Source organism: Trachymyrmex cornetzi, unplaced genomic scaffold (assembly GCF_001594075.2).
Source record: "Trachymyrmex cornetzi isolate Tcor2-1 unplaced genomic scaffold, Tcor1.1 scaffold73, whole genome shotgun sequence".
NCBI lineage: Eukaryota > Metazoa > Arthropoda > Insecta > Hymenoptera > Formicidae > Trachymyrmex > Trachymyrmex cornetzi.
In genome coordinates, this window is record NW_017300059.1 from 458,965 (window position 1) to 477,090 (window position 18,126).

General features: G+C 30.0%; 2 protein-coding genes across 4 annotated transcripts; one reads left to right on the forward strand and one right to left on the reverse strand.

Moving 5' to 3' along the window:
* The first annotated feature begins 12,879 nt into the window (after nt 1–12,879).
* Arp8 (Actin-related protein 8) lies at nt 12,880–15,988 on the forward strand. The gene is made up of 8 exons (XM_018518015.1): nt 12,880–13,005; nt 13,422–13,589; nt 13,658–14,155; nt 14,292–14,636; nt 14,719–14,865; nt 14,954–15,170; nt 15,252–15,380; nt 15,784–15,988. Exons 1-8 carry the CDS (start codon nt 12,970–12,972, stop codon nt 15,954–15,956), a joined length of 1,713 nt encoding a protein of 570 aa, XP_018373517.1. The 5' UTR covers nt 12,880–12,969; the 3' UTR covers nt 15,957–15,988.
* LOC108767886 (uncharacterized) lies at nt 13,438–17,849 on the reverse strand. 3 transcript variants are annotated; one of them, XM_018518019.1, is made up of 5 exons: nt 17,512–17,849; nt 17,309–17,444; nt 16,349–16,405; nt 16,120–16,278; nt 13,438–13,493 (listed from the first exon to the last, which is right to left on the reverse strand). In XM_018518019.1, exons 1-4 carry the CDS (start codon nt 17,847–17,849, stop codon nt 16,126–16,128), a joined length of 684 nt encoding a protein of 227 aa, XP_018373521.1. In that variant the 3' UTR covers nt 13,438–13,493; nt 16,120–16,125. The 3 variants fall into 3 exon arrangements, with proteins under 3 accessions (XP_018373521.1, XP_018373520.1, XP_018373519.1); XM_018518018.1 differs by lacking the exon at nt 13,438–13,493 and adding an exon at nt 15,137–15,208; XM_018518017.1 differs by lacking the exon at nt 13,438–13,493 and having other exon boundaries at nt 16,116–16,278.
* Between the last annotated feature and the right edge of the window lie 277 nt (nt 17,850–18,126).

Below are 18,126 nucleotides of genomic sequence, written 5' to 3' on the forward strand. Positions count from 1 at the left end.
ACACGTTATAAGGAAAAATTATTTGTATTACACTACATTAAATCTATATATCGATTTAGTATAATTTCAGAGTAAATAGTCCATCATATTATAAAGACAAACTTAGTGTCAACTCAATTCGCAAGAGATACGCGAGATGTTCTCTACCATAATGATTAATCCGTAATGACAAACACAATTTCAGTAATTAAACTCAACGGCGAAGAATCACTAGGGGTGAAATTGCTTCTAAAAATAATTCGCCAATGGTTCAAATAAATACATGGTTTGTATAAATTTCGTATTAAGTCGAACTAAATTATCATTGAGAATATAAAATATACTTTAATGTACACATAATATATTTTTCTTTATTAATATCTCCTGAACATTTTCAGATCCTACATGTGTGCTGTTAGGAATATTAATAATCAGTATTAGATAATATTCGGGATTCAGGATATCAAGCTAAAAATATGTACATATCTAATTCTTAAATCTTTCAATCAGTTTTTAAAATTTTATATATATTGTATTTAATTAAATTATAAACATAGTATTTCTATATAAAAAGTATTCGGTTTTCAATAAGTGCACATTCTAACTGTATTTTCGGAAATTGTTTAAATGCCATGAAAATTAATATAAAATGGATATTTAATAAGCGTCAATACAAAATATTATAATGCCATAAATTAAAATTTGAAATGTTGCATACATTTAATATCTGCATAAATTTAAAATTGATGTAAAATGCGATATAATATACAAAATAAAATTAAGCGCAATATTTAATATTAAAACATATTTTTTAATTCAAATATGATAATAAAATTACTGTAGTTTAATATTATTATAACATAAATTTTATTTGCAATTTAGAATTTTTAATAAATTGATAATGCCTGGAAATTGAATATATCTTATTATTGGTATATTAGTAAGCTAAAAGTAAATTACTTCGTATGGATCAAAGCAACCATACTTCTTGCTTCAGTAAAACCCCTATTAAACCTTTGCTTAACGAGTACTACTTAGATTCACGACACGAACTAATCAAAAACTTTGTTTGTACGAAGCAAAAGACTAAATAGTAAAAATAGTAAAAACGTAAATAACACTCGTGTACGATATGTTTAATTTCAATTTTGGTTGAAATATTTTGGTGTATTTTCAAATTCACTCGTTTACAAGATTTTATACAAAAGCATAATATAAAGACTGTTTTTAGAATAATTTTCGACATTAAATCCGAATCTGCAGCCATCAAAATGTTTCCATCAGGTTCGGTTTTTGAGATATAAGAAAATATATCTTTTCCAATATATAGTAAAATTTTATTGAAATTAGAAAACCAATCTGAAATATTAAAAGTTTAATTTTTATTCTTTATATGACTTTGAAGGATGAGTTTCACATATTAAGATTATCCTACACAAAATGCATAAAGTTATGTTATACTACGCTATGCTGTACGTGCTATGCATAGCATAGCACGTACAGAATTGCGTAGTATAACATAACTTTATCTGAACCAATGAGCATATTATGTAAATCAATGCGGCGAGTTTATTCTGGATGTTCATTAATCCAGACGGTTTTATGCTATATTATGATATACTTATTTTGTGTAGGACAACCCTTAATAACCTAACATGTTTTGATTTGTCTCAATACCCCTAATAACATTTCTCAATTATTTAAAATCCTGATGGAAACGTCCGCCTTACTCATCACTAATTGCACTCACAGTATTCGGAAAGAAATGCTATATCTTAAAAATCTAAATGCTAAATTTTAAATTTGATTGAGTGCAATATGTTAAAAAATCTACGTAATAGAACTTTTTTAAACGTCAGATTTAAACTTAACGCTTCAAAATATGTTTAAAAAACTTTCCCTTTCTTACACTAAAAATTATTACCAAAATTTGTAAACTAATATTATTGTTAATGTAGAAAAAAAATATATAACATTAAGATAAACTGAAAAGAAAAATATATTTAATAAGCAATATTGTGTTGGACATTTCTTAATAAAAATTTCTTATTTATACATATCCCAATGGGGGAAAAAATGTTTGAAAAAAACGTTTATTTAAACATTTTTGAAAACGTTAAAAAAATATTTTTTTTAATGTTTAAAATAACGAGAAAAGTTCCCTTTCTTTTTCATTAAAAAAAACGTTAATTGAAACGTTAAAAAAAAGTTTGTTTAATGCTAAAAAAATATTTTTTTTATATTTCAAGGAAATGTTTTTTTAATGTTAAAAAAACGCTTTTTTAAGATTTGATAAAAATGTTTTTGTAATGATAAAAGTAACGTTTAAAAGAATAAAAAAAATCTTCTTTTTTTCATTAAAAAAACATTTATTCAAACGTTTAAATAACGTTTTTTTAATGTTAAAAAAAGTTTTTTTAATGTTAAAATTATTTGAATAAAATTAGAAGAAATATTGTACATCGCAGAATATCTTTTTTAATTTATTTTTTTTATCGATAATACATTTAATTACGTTAGACAACCAATTTTATTAATTAATAGTAATTTTTAATTATATTTTTGTGTTTTTTACCGGGTTTTGAACTTGGGATCTCAGGCGATTATGAGTCATACCTTATCCGTTATGTCACTTATAATTGTCGATGGACACAGTTATTCTTATTGTCCATAAATGATACACTTAACGCAATTATATTGGGTTAACTTCTCTTCCGTGTTTAATTTTTTTATTCCGACCCCTTTTTTATTAATTTCAATTTTAGAAAATAATACAATTTTTTTAACCTTTATATTAAACGTCAAATAAACGTTAAATAAATGTTTTTTTTTAACATATTTTAAATAAATAAATAGCGTAAAACAAACATTTAATAAACGCGTCAAACAAACGTTTAAGAAAATGTTCCTTTAAAACATTATTTTAAACGGAAACTTAATGTAAAAGAAACGTTTAATAAACGTCAAATATACGTTTAAGAATATTCCATTCAATCATTATTTCAAATGAAAAATTAATGTAAAACGGACATTTAATAAACGTTAAATAAACGTTAAAAAAATCTTATTTTGAAAACAAATCATAAAACGTAAAATTCATTACGAATAAATGTTTAAAAAACATTTAATAAACATTAAATAAATGTTATCCTGAAAACGAATCGTGAAATATAAAATTAATAAAAAATAAACGTTTAAAAAACGTTTTCCGTCCATTAGAACATAATGGTCAACAACATGACCATGAAATAAATGTTTAGAAAATGTTTCTTCAAGCCATTATCTTAAATAAACAATTGATGTAAAAAACACATTTAATAAACGTTAAATAAGCATTAAAAAAATATTTCTTCAAAATACTGTTCCAAATGAGTAATTAATGTAAACATTTAATTAACGTTAAATAAACGTTTAAAAAATGTTACTTCCAAAACATTATTTTAAACAAAAAATTAGTGTAAAATTTACATTTAATAAATGTTAAATAAACGTTTAAAAAATATTTCTTCCAAACATCATTTCAAATGAATAATTGATACACAATGACCATTTAATTAACGTTAAATAAACATTAAAAAAATGTTTTTTCATCGTTATTTGAAGTAAAAAATTAATGTAAAACAAACATTTGAAAAATGTTTTTTGGACAGTTATTTCAAACGAAAAAGTAATGTAAAACAAACATTTATTTAACATTAAATAAACGTTTAAAAAACATTTCTTCGAAACATTATTTGAAACGAAAAATTAGTGTAAAATTAATATTTAATAAACGTTTAAGAAACGTTAAATAAATGTTATTTTGAAAACAAATCGTGAAATGTGAAATTAATGAATAATAAACGTTTAAAAAACATTTTTTCCCCATTGGGATATAAAAAGTCTGCGTAATCGATTTTTAAAATAACAGTTATTAAATCATAATTATAGTTTAAAGTAATTAATAATTAAATGACATAATCACGTTATTAATTTTTTGGATTCATTTTATCATAATACTTAATTTAACCATAATGCATAAGATTAAAAATCTTACCAATATCTGTTCCCGTTCGTTTCCCCGTCAGTAGTTCAAACAATTAGATTAATCAGTCTCGCTAAACTCTCTTCCATTCTTTGAACAATGTGAACAAATTTTTAAACTTACATTAATGTCGTAACATAAAACGTATAGAATGATAATTTAAAGAAATAGTTCAATGTTTTTAATCACCAATCTTTTTTAGTAAAAAGACGAAGTTATTCAAAAGTTAACACTATTTTTTGGCAAAATTAATTTAAAATACATACTACGTCAAATTCTACTGAAAATTATGTTATTTATGCCAAAGATGAGTTAATTCCAAAAAAATGCGAATGTGATTTCAATTACGATCAGAATCCGAATTTGAAAATTAAAGGAACAATTGAGAGATCGCGCAAAACGTCATGTATTATAATAATGATAACTGTTTCGATTGGAATAAGGATTCTCTCGCGAGTTCTCAAAGATCAGAATTTAAGATACGCGAACGTCTCAAGAGACGCGTGTCGACTGTTTCGCACTTGTGAAACATATCCCGCGACTACTCGAACCACAGCGCAGCCTCCCCCATCATTGGTCCAGCCGGTTACCAATCCCGTATTACTACCCCTATCGCTTCTTCTTTCGCGTGCGCGATCGAGATTTTCATCAGACAGTATATAACTTCTCCCAAGACATTAAGCCTTCGAACTAACTCGATTTACTTCTATATCACTAGAAAAGATTTCCTTTCTTTTTGCTTTTAATGACATAATCTGTAACGATGGATTATTAAGAAAGTTTCAAATATAATATCACTAAATTATAAAAAAATTAAAAATAATTATTCAAAACGTTTCTGACAAATTGCTGACCATAACACATTTTTTTTAAGGAAAAATTATGTTATTGCTATTATATTGATATTTCAAATTTAATAATCGTGAAAACACTGCCATATATTATACCTTACTTTATTCATATATTTTTGTTTGGTATTATCTATTACCCAATGTTGCAATTAATTTATAAGGGAAGAGTTATATTGAATAATAGTTGGTATAAGACAAAGATTGTTCAAAATATGAGATAAAGTATCACGTTGCTTCTCGCCCTGATGAAGTGAACTGCAATATTCACGAAACGTTGACATTCTAAGAATGGATTTGGACACGTAGATAACCCGCGAAATGCATAATTTCTGTATAGAAAGTGCCCCTGGAAGCCTCCAGAGTATTTTATGTTTAAAATATTTATTAAGTCCACCATGCGAGAACTAGGATCTCTCCACATGGAAAATAGAAGCAATGTTGTTTGTGAAGTACTGTGTATTTTGTTGTAGCTATTTTCACTACACGGGACGGAATTGACTGTACCAACCAGTCACATTATTAAACTCGAATATTGTTTCTAGTTTACTAATATAAACAGTATCTATTATTCTTTTAGTTATGTTGGATTTAAAATCTTTCTTCTTTTAAAGCTGCTCAGATCATACGTTGTTTTTCGTTGCATGTCATTTGGGTAAATAACGATGTGGCAGATGGTATGAGAGAATCTTTAGATAGGGATACGAATAAGAATAAAAAAACCAAATGTCAGCAAATGCTGTAAAAAAGCCTTAATTTTTAAAGAAAACGATAAACAAGGCGATGAAAAGACTAATTACATCATTTAAGGAGAAAATTTAAATGAAGATTGGATTCAGTGCAATGAATGTGAAGATTGGGTTCATGAAAATTATATCAATTTTGAAGGACTTGATTTCTTTCATAAATATAAGGTTTATATATCCAAAATAAAAAAATTAATATATTATAATTCAAAATTTGTAATTAATAAAGATATTTAAAAAAATATTTCTATCCAATACTATCCTCCAATTTACAAAAATAAAATATAACATTTAAAAATATAAAAATCTTAATTATTTTAATTTTTAGAAAAATATGAATAAAAGAATATTTTGGTATAAAAATAATGTTTCAAGCGTTTAGTACTACTTGGCTTTTTCCTATATGAATCTCACACTTTATCGGAATTATATATGAATCTAAAATGAAATTTTAAAGTCTTTCAGTACGCAAAAATAAACAGTTCAATGATTCAGGCATCAAATAGAATTTTTTATCTTACGCTGTTAAATTTTTTTTAATTGTTCACGTTCGATCAAATTAAATGGCTTCTTGTGTAACAGAACAAAGTGAAAGCTTTCGAGATATATCTTTAAACCACGACAAATCGCAGGACTATCGTGGCATACGTAATAAGGATTTCATTGTAACGGTATATTTATACTCGTGCAACCTATGGAATGCATTTACTTCTGCTTATGCAACATCATCCGTGTGTAACAAAATATCGCCTCCAGACTGTGCTCTCTTTTCACGTAAAGAAAGGAAGTGCAATGGATGTGACGTTCTATGAATACCTATTGTGCAATATAAAAATTATATTATATAGGATAATTAGCAGGATAACTCTCTAATTCAAAAGAAAGAAGTACTTCATAAAAAATAAGAGATTATTTAAATTGTCGCAATGATCGTATATTTCTTTATGGCCAACGACTCTTTCATTAGATTTAATCGATTGTTAAAAAAAATAATTAATAAAAACTCGGTTTCTTTTCTCTGCATGTATGAAACGTTCGGTTACACTTCCCAAACTTTTCAATAATTGATTTTTTTACGTCCCAAATAAAGGGACAAAAAACTTCACGAAAATCGCTCACCCAGAGAACAAAAAGTAGTCTCACAAGATGAATGCGGCGATCATTCTGTATTTCTCGTAAATAAAAGCTATACAGGATAAAATAAAAAGAGCAACATATAAAATTTCTCATCCATATTTTAATGAAGTGATTTCTTAGAAGCGACCAAATAACTCCAAGATGAAAGTAAATAGAATATATTTTTTTAATATTTTGAGAGTATACCAAGTTTTGAAAGTTTACCAAAAAGCTCGACAACATTTCGCTCGTGATCACTAAAAAGCTTGACGACGCTTCGTTTACATTCGACGAAATAGTTTGCTCTTGCCGAAGGATTTTCCATACTTTTAACATTTATTCAACGTTTTGTGATGTCTCTTCTTTACGTTCGATGCCTCTATTTTTGTCTTTTACAGATTTTGCTTACGCTTCCGTTTTATTTACTCTCCCTTTACATAAGATTTATTCTCAAAGTAACGTTTTATTGATGCTTGTTTTACATTTTACTTATACCTTTGTAACGTAAAAGAGCTACATGATAAATGGAATCGAATTCACAATATTCAAGAAACTAAACAGAAAATGATTACTCTTTTTCTTGTGCTCGAAGAAAGTCATTTTTTCCTTGAACAGTGTGTTATCAACGCGATATAAAAGATACATAAAAATTTTAATATTTCTGTGAGAAGTTACGGAATAAATCTGGAATCGTTGGTGTTACCAAAAAAAAACAAATTCAATTTTTCTTAAATTTGAATACAATGTATTTTTCACAAATACTCTCGTAAATAGGGAAACTGTTAACTGCACTATACATAAATGATATATACATAATATAAATCATACAAATCGGATTCAGCAGATATCCGATTAGTACACTCGCGATAATACCATCTATAAGTTGGATCCTATTACGCACTCGGCGATATTCTCATTCCCGCCAGTGAGAGAAGCTTTGTTTGCCTATTCATAATTTTATTATTTATATATAGACACGTACATTTATTATTAATCTAGTAAAACTGTGTAAACACATTTTATAAATCACTGTGTCATTTTACATCTTATTATATATTCAAGCTTTAATTTGAACTTTGATTCATCTCGCGCTTTGGTGATTTTTCATTGAGATAACACTACTCGAAGATATTAAAAAGTATTAAAATTTAGTAATTAGTTTTTATGCGGGTAAGCTTATATATATATATATATATATATATATAATATTATAGGATCGTATATGTGATAACACAAACTGTAAAAATCAATGTCTAAACGGTCTAGTTGGATCTTAATGCTATTGTATGATTCTTATGTATATAAATTCATATAAGAATCATACAAGCATTAAGATCCAGCTAGACCGTTTAGGTGTTGATTTCTATAGGTTATATATATATATAAAAGCATATATATATATATATATAAGTTATATATATATATACATATATACAAGCATTATTTGCAAACTTTTTATAAGTCGTACTTTCCATCCATAAGTATATCCCTTAAAAATATATGACAAAAATGCTAGGGTTTTAAAAAGTTTTTTTTTTAATATAAAATATGGCAATCGCATCGTCAAAAGTATCCATCTTTGCGAAATTCGTCGGTGCGAGACAAAGGCCACATGCGCACACATATACATATACAATTGACGACATACACATATTTAGTTAGATATGCGTACACGAACCGTCGGTCGCGAGACAAAGACAACAAGCTCTTTAAACTTGTTAAATTTCTTTCGAGAGTCTCGAGCTTTCTTTATATTTATCGCGTATTAAAGCAGATTCTAATCAGATTGCAGTAATGTAACTTTTAAACTGTACTTTAATTTGTAATTTCTAATTTGCCGTTTAAACGATTGCTCTTCGCGGATGTAACTGAATTATTTAAAATTTAAACATAATAGCGACAAATAAACATTCAGTTTAAATTTATATTATTGAAATAACATATACGAATAATAAACATATATAATAGTGACGAATAATAAACATATAATAGCGACGAGTAATAAACATATACATACAAATAATATTGTGGATACAAAGAAGTTGCTAAAGAAATGCGAACGACCGAATGCGAGAATAAGAGTTGACTTCGAGACACGGCTTACGTTGACGGGCTCTGAGTATATATTGTTATAATAACAGCTGTATGATAAATCAATATCGAATTAACTTATTACCAAGACGCTAATTATTTTATTTTACCGACCAAATTTAACCCCCTAAAGTGGTGACCCCGACGTGTACACGAGTTGACTGTTTTTACTTTTAATTTAATTTTATTTTATTTTACCGCGGTGACGAACTTAGAGTATCGAATTCGAAATTTAGCGTACTATTAAATAAGTCGGTAGTGCAAATTGTGAGGGAATAGCAAAAAGGATAGCAAGAAAAGCGCGCCGATATGGAGCAGCTGCAGCTTGGGGAGAAACCAGCAAAAACTAGAAGTCTGTTTTCTGTGGCTGAACTAGTATACACTTTTAGAACTTAAAACGAGATAGATATACGTTTGATATTTGTCGAAAGCGACAAAGAGAGTTCTAGAGCAATCTAGTTCCAAAGACACAGAGCATGGACTGCTCGATCGTATCTAAGTAGTATGGTCGACAAAAATGAGAGAGAGGGACCGTGGAAGACGTCCAATCTTTATCTCTTTCCACTCAACGATATAACGAGAGAATGAGAGAGAGATTAGCCGTCTTCCACAATCCCTCTCTCTCATTTTTGTCGACCATACTACTTAGATACGATCGAGCAGTCCATGCTCTGTGTAGATCCCTCTCTCTCATTTTCGTCGACCATACTACTTAGATACGATCGAGCAGTCCATGCTCTGTGTCTTTGAAACTAGATTGCTCTAGAACTCTCTTTGATACGATCGAGCAATCCATGCTCTATGTCTTTGTCTAGAACCTGCTAAAGTGAAAGCACAGAAAACAAACCACCAAAAGTCCAGTAGCAACATCTTGAAGAGGCTCAACGGGAGGCCCAATAATTATGAGTGCAAGAAGAACATGGTGAGCCTGAATCTAAGATGAACCGTGTAAACATGAGAATGCCGGATTTATTCCTGCTGATCCGAAGCTGTGGTTCCATGTATTATTTAATTTTACCGACCAAACTGAGCCACCTTTAAAAAAAAAATAACTATTTCTTATTTCTAATTATCTAAAGCAATAGACAGAATAAAATTTTATTGGTACAGTTTATTTACCTTAAACAATAGTAAATGATACTTGATAAATGAAATTATTTATGGGTGCAGCGTATATACCAGGATTACCCTATATTTCATAGATACAGTTCGCGTACTGAATATACATTCGACAATCTCTTTTGATATATATGCAAAATAAAAACAGGGGATCTAAATTAAGACTATAAGATTTAAAAATAAACTATATAATATACATAAACTATATAATACCTAATAGAAAAAGCAAATCAATTTCTACGTTTCATAAATTACTCTATTTTTAGTTTTGTTGCTTTACCATATTTCTATCATTTATATTAGTTTATTCTTTCAAATTCTTCCATCTCCTTATATTTTCGGTGTTACACTCTTTAGAAGAACCCTACATACTACATAATGTAGAGTGCATTTTTATGAAAAGTCGAATCTACCGTACGTATTAAACGCGATAAACGACCCGTGAAATTGGAGAGCAGATCTGCTCTCACACTGAGCAATATATAAAACAAAGTTTGTAACATTCTCGTTGGCAATCCCATCAACATCACCGCCGACGTACATTACGTAATAAAAGACACGCTCTAGCTCAATGCCTGACGCATTTACTCGCCTTTGTAATCAAACGAATTAATGCGCATTGGGCATTTAGCGATGTCGATTGCAAATCATTAATTAATATTCGCAGGAAACAATCGCCGTGCGTCAGCGATTGAGAACTGCGTGTTTTCGGTTACGTAACGTGCGATAAGACACGAAAGCACGTGGATCGTCGGCCACGTGTTTAGCGTCACGTGCCAATAAAGATGTATCCTTCCGTTCATTCGGCCACGTGAGCATCGTTTCCTCTTCACCATGAGATAGGAGACAATGGATAAAATTACGTAACTGCGAAATCCCTTCTCAATAAATTGCCTTCATTGGATCTTTGCGAAGAAATTACGCAAAATGGTTCACTTGATACTCTTAATATAAGATATATTTTTGGATTCCTCTAACATACTATGAATAATCAATTATAAAATAAGATGAAAAATATTTAAAAAATGTTACTAAATTACTTCGAATACTAATGGTATTATTTTAGCGAGAAGTACTGAGATTATAGTGTTGATTGTATACTTTACTTTAGAAATACTTGCCAGTACTGGTTTATTAGAAATTACTTATGCTGTCAATAATACAATACACAGAATTACTAGATATAATACTGAGTACTAATCAAACTATTGATATGAAAGATTATTGGAACTTAATTCTTGCTATCCCAAGGAGAACAAGAAAGTCAAAATAATGTCAATATGACGTCAAATTTACATTATTTTGATTTTCTTGTTCTCCTTGAGATGAAGGAAAAACAAAAGTATAGAGAACATTACATATATTAAATATAATCGTAAAACTTGAATTAGGAAATTTTACACAGCATAATATTATTTGTAAATAAATCAATAAATACATAAATAGTTTCATATCGATCAGGTTTAAAAATAAATATAACGATCTAATGCCTGGTTTAATTAAACCAAATTTAAGACCGAATTAAGCATAAACCAGGCATAAGTAAGATTTTATCTTTATTGTAAATATTATTCATATCCCGAGCATTTTTATATTCAATTATTAATTATTTCTTCGTCTGTGAATAGCATGGTTTTTATATCAATTCACACATTACTGTGAATCCTCAAAATCGCTTTGAAGACAAGATTAATCAATATGTTAAGGGATTTTACACATAGTAATTAAGCTGCTTTTTCTGAGATGCGTTCAGAGAGATGATTATTGTTTATCTTGAAATAAGATAAAAATTACAAAAGTGAGCGAATCACTCAAATATTCATAATTTAATTGGTCAACACTTACCCGGTAAAAAATATTATATTTGCTCACTTTTGTAATTATCACCTTATTTTAAAATATACAATCGACCTCCGAATTATGTCCAGATAACTAGTGTGCACTCTTTTGCTATAATATACATAAACTATAACCTAGAGTTATCTGGGTGTTCCTGTATGCATCCTTAGGCCGATATTTCATTTGTGCGTTTTTGTCGTACGACAAGCTTTTCCTGCGTGTTGATTGGCTATAGAATAGAGAGATCCGAGGACCTCTCTGTCTTGCACACATTTGTCGTACAACAAATTTGTCAAGCCTGTTGATTGGCTATAGGATAGAGAGATCCGAGAATCTCTCTATTCTGTACACATTTGTCGTACGACAAAAACGCGCAAATAAAATAACACCCCTACTGAACGCAGCCGATTATTGGTGGAAATTTCTCTCTGGTGGAAAAAAGCACACTAGTGATTTTCACTGCTACCAACTGTTTTTATTGGCAGTAACCATACTTATTTTCGAACACACGGATATAAGCTGGGATCATGCAAAGCATAAGGGCCTGCGCACAATAGAGGAACAAGAATTAGATATTAATATTTCATCCTATCAGAAACCGTGTATTCCGATGTAATCAGCTTTTAATAGGTTGAAATCTTAATATCTAATTCCTGTTCCTCTATTGTGCTTAGGCCCTAAGAGAATGAACTGCGCGATCCGTGTATCAAAATGATCGATAAGGATGAGAGAGATGGACCGTGGCAGACGGCCATTTCTATCTCTTTCCATTCAATGGTGTAATGGGAGAGAGAATGAGAGGGAGATTGGCCGTCTCCCATGGTTCCTCTCTCTCATTATTGTCGATCACATCTGATACATTACTAGATACGGATCACGGATCGCGCAGTCCATTCTCTATGGCTTTGGGACCATGTGATGTAAACAATGGAAAACATAACCTATCTCATAGACATCAACTTGCTTTAAGAATCGATGATGTTCAATGAAAGAATATTTATATTTCGAATACAATATAAAATATCGCGTTAACACAAATTATGTAATTTTTTCTGAAAATTTTTTTTTCAGAAAACTGAAATAAAATATTGATAAAAAGAAGGTACGAAGAGAAAAAATTGTACTGATATCATTTCAGTGCTAAAGAAATATCTTAGAAGAAGAATAAAAGTAAAACAAGCAATTTTGATTATTACTGCTATATTGAATGTCAACGAAGATGCCAGTTTATCAAGAAACCGAAGTAATGGTTTTCATTTTATGTTATTGATAAATAAATTGATATATAGGTCTGTTCCCTATCACTCAACTGTACTAAATTTTTTTATCTTTTTCATCACAAACTTTAAATATAAATCTATTTTATTTAAAATACGAGTTGTATATCAATACAGCTATAAAAAAACATCTATTATTATTTTTTATGAGCTTATTTAAGATTTCTGCTTATATATATATATATATATACTTATCTCACACAATGTAAAATAATTATACAGACCAAATACAAAAATATAAATGAGAATCATGATCTTATTCTAAGTTTATATCCTATATCTAACTTTACTGCTTCATGTATACTATTCTTAGCATCAATACAAATATCATATAGAAACGACACTTATAAGATTCATGTTTATTCTATTTAAAACATTTCAGCAAATCCAAGCGCAAACGATTATTGTTATTCATCCAGGTTCTATGTACCTTCGTATGGGCCGTGCTTCTGATCTGAAACCCATTACATTACTACATGCCATAGCAAGAAGACGTTTACCGAATGGAGTAAAATACAAGGATAGTCTCTTGCCTCCAACTGTGACACTAGTAAGTACTGGAATAAATATGCAATAAAATCATATTATCATGTTTCTAGCTGTCATTATCTTTGGCAGACAAAGGAGCTAACACAGGCAATGGAAGAATCTCGACTGCAGGTGTCTCATACTCTTCAGTCCTGTTTACAGTCGGATGGAACTCGAAGATATGCGACACCTCCACAACAGATAGCAGCTTTTAATCGTAGATCTAGTCCAGAAATCTCATCGCCCAGTAACATGAAATGGACAATGACCGATTGTGATACAGTTATCGGTGATGATATCTTGTCGTTAGATCCAGAGGAAGAATGCAATTTTAATATCCACTTTCCATACAGAAGAGGAGAGCTTAATATACATTCAGGTCTAGGTGGTAGCATAACAGCTGTCATGGCAGATTTAAAAGCCATCTGGGAATATGTACTGACTAAGAAGCTAGATATTCCTCTTAGAGACTTGAAGCACTATCGAGCAGTGCTTGTTATACCTGATATTTATCATCGACCGTATCTGAAGGAATTGACCACCCTGTTATTGAATGAAATTGGTTTTGGACGCTGTATTCTATTGCAAGTTAGTTTGATATCCATAATATATTATATATCCTCCTGGAAAAAATTCTCGTCTTTTTTTAATGAAACGTTTTACTCGTATAATCATTTGGAATTCAAATGACTTCTTTTTTCAAATATCTTTTCATTACTGATAGGATCACGTAGGTGCGATGTTTGGAGCAGGTTTGGGTTATGCATGTATAGTAGATGTTGGGGCTCAGAAGATATCGGTATCCTGTGTAGAGGACGCAATCTCTCATAAAGATACACGAGTGCGTATGGATTATGGCGGGGCAGATGTTACACAGACGTTTCACTGGCTTTTACAAAAATCCGCATTTCCATACAAATCATGCGATCCTACCAACAAGTTGGATGCACTACTCTTAGAGCAGCTGAAGATAGATTTTTGTCATGTAGATTTAAATGTGTGTGGCTCACAGGAGAAAACGTTCGTTGTCAGAAAGCCAAAACAACAAACGGAAACATATACCATGCAGGTATTGCCTTTTTAAAATTTATTTCTTAAAAAATAAAGAATTATTTTTTATGGTATTGAATTTACATTGGAGTTTGTAACAGGTTGGCGATGAATGTTTAATAGCACCTTTAAGCTTATTCCAACCTGAACTGTTCAGAATTACCGGAACGCATAATGTTCATGTTCAGAAACGATCATTAGGAGATCCAGAAGATCCTTATGACGAAAACTATTTAAGAGAAACAAGTGTAAGTGATTGCTTTGTATTTTTCAAACTCCTAATTGATGTTTCCATTTTAGCATATCCAAGTTTGATTCAATTGCTCTCGATTTCAGAGACGTGGCATGAAAGAAACTCTGGATCATTCGTCAGAAATGCAAGAGGAGGCGGCGACTGCACCTGCAGTTGTGGGCGAAGATGAGGTTGTAGTTGACGCCAGCGATCCTGCGCCTAGTTTGTTAAATCGTGATTTGGACGCTCCCCGAGATTTTGTAATCCCGCAACAACTATTGGGTCTTGATCAAGCTATTTTGCAGAGTATCGAGCGATGTTGTGAGCATAAACATATTTATCAGATAAGTAACCTGTAACTAAATAACAATATATACAGTTAGTCTAATTTCTTTATAATAGCCAATGAAGATCTCAAAAGAAAAATGTATAGTTGTGTGCTAGTCGTTGGATCAGGTTTGAAATTTAAAGGTATCGGTATGTGGCTTCGCAATCGAATATCTCTTCAAACTCCTTACATGTATAGGCCTGGTAAGTATTTCCTTCAAGGCTCGTAGTAAATCAATTACAGTAAATTAAATTAAACCGTTATATGAATAAATTAATTAGATAAAGAAATGCCAAATGCAGTCAAAGCTACATCTCGATGCCTTATAATACTTCTATATGAATTTTTAAATACATTTTCTAGTATTTCCGAAAAAGAAGTAAAATAATATCACATTAAATTGATCATCAATAATAATGCCAATAAGCATTGTAAAAATACTGCAAAGAATTTGTTACGATTAGTATGTATTCTCCAGCTTTAATTTTAAGATTTAGCTTCAATCGTATTTGGCATTTTTTTTACTTATTAATTTATTCAATTAATTGCAGTTTGCTTACGACGAATGAAACTGTTTTTTATACGCAGCTTGATTTTTTTTTGCAGAACAACTGGATATTATAACACAGCCGAAAGATATGGATCCCGGTATGACAACGTGGAAAGGAGCAGGGATTTTAAGCTGTTTGGAATCAGCACTGGAATTGTGGATCACTCGAAACGAGTGGAATCGCTGGGGTATTAGAATATTGAGAGAACGATCCCCTTTTTTGTGGTAGAAAATATTTTTTATATTAAATGATAATGAGCAAATAAGCGTTTTTCTATTTTTTTGATATCATGTTTATCAACTATTATTTTTTTATTACGCTGCATCACATGGTAGCACGAGGTTGTACAAAATTATGAGGCACAGAAATATTTAAAACATTAGATAATTACCGGATATCATAGTAGCTCCATCATTCTAATTTTAGTCTCATCATTAGGGTGGTATTGTATTATATCGGCTTCCATTAGAAAATATATGAAAGTTAATTCGTTAGGCGTGACATCTACATAAACATCATCTCCCCCTTTCGTGAAAGCTTTCATTAGTGTCTGTAATTGTACAATTTCGCACAATTAATCAACATTATAAAAAAATATAGGTGTATAAAAACGATCATACCGCTAATAAGTTCTTAAAGTCATCATTGTCTGAAAAAATTATGTCCACCACAGTGTGCTGCAAAGAAGAAGGTTTTACCTATCAATACTTTATTCCATGTTTTACTTCAATACTGTCCAAGATTTGTAATTAATTTGCAATAGGCATTAGTTTTATATGTAGTTTAATATTCATACCTACTGTCTTCCTTTTTCTTAATGGAGATAGGAAAAGGAAAGCACAACAGGTATGAATAATACAGGTATTGGACAATATCGTTTTACTTTGTAAAAATCAGATATGGCAAATACTGAACACTATAATACAATTAGAATAGGCACAGTCTATCTATGGATGTGTTCGCGAAAGAGAGCATTACAACAAGAATTTTTAGAATTTTGTCGGCGCTTATTGGTTGAAAGGAAGTTACAATTTTTATTTTTTCGCGTTTGGGGATTGCTTCTTTTACATTTTCTTATATATATTTTTCTTTATAAAGATCGAAACTTGTCATAATAATGACGCTATATTATTATGACAAGCTTCGAAATTGCTGTCAGTTATATATATATTTAACTGACAACAATTTGATGTGTGACAAATAACGATGTGTGAATAAGGATGTGTAAATTTTGTCTACTTCAATGTACCAATTTTTCCTTGAGTGTAACATCATTATTAGCATATATAATTTTCGGTTTCCATGAAAAATACATAAGAAAATAAAATGATACCCAATCGCGAAAAAAGTTATATTTATCTTTATGCGGTTACAGTTCAACACAAATATTGGAAAAACGAAAAATGAAGATAATACATGCTTATAATTTGTTTGCCAGAATTTTTAATGAGGCTGTACAAAAACAAAAATCCTTATGATGCTTTCTCTTCCTTTTTCTTTTTTTTTTTCAAGGATATATCAAAAGAAAAGCTATTATAGTTGTATTATAGTATTCAGTGATGACGAGTCACTTTTCATACCAAATCATTCTTTGCTTCGGAAAATAAATGTTTCACTAAGTTGAATTCCTTCTTGTAAGTTATGTTTTTAAAGGTTTCTGTACTATCCAAATAAACTTCTTGCATTTTATTCAGTCCATTTTTCTTATTTCTCAAACTGCAATAAACGCATGATACTAAAGAAACTGATGAAGATAATGGAACTTGCGTATTGCTGTACTTACTACGCAATGTCCTCCTGGATATCAGAAAGCTTTTGCTGCTGATTATCGAGGAGCTTTTCCATGTCGTGAATCTCTGCCTCCAGCTCGATTATCATTTCTGCACGCAAGTCAGATGTTCTCAAAATTGGATAATCTTCGGGATCCACCTGTTGAATTTCCTTACGCAAGCTGTCATGCAACTTGTTCTGTCTGATTCTCATGTCGTTCAGCGAACTGGATGATTTTATTGTGAAGACTTCATTGTTCGATATTTTGTTTATCAGATCTTCAATATTCTTTTCCTGTTCTTTCTTTCTCTGTACCAGTATCTTGAAAGCATCTTCTAATGTATATTCCATATTTTATTATAAAATATAGATAAAATTCACATTTAATACTGCAAATAACATTAAAAATGTTAATGGGAGAACACAGCTTATAATAAAATTTTCAATGAGGCATTTGTTGAGTTTAGAGCCTACACAATCACAAAAATTAAAAAAAAAAATATATGTATATATGCTGATCGACGCGTTTTTTCATGAAATAAACGAATCTTACAGAAAAAAAAAGTTGCTCTGCTCCACGAATAGAGATATTAATCATAGAAGTTTTATTATATATTATTGAAGTTTG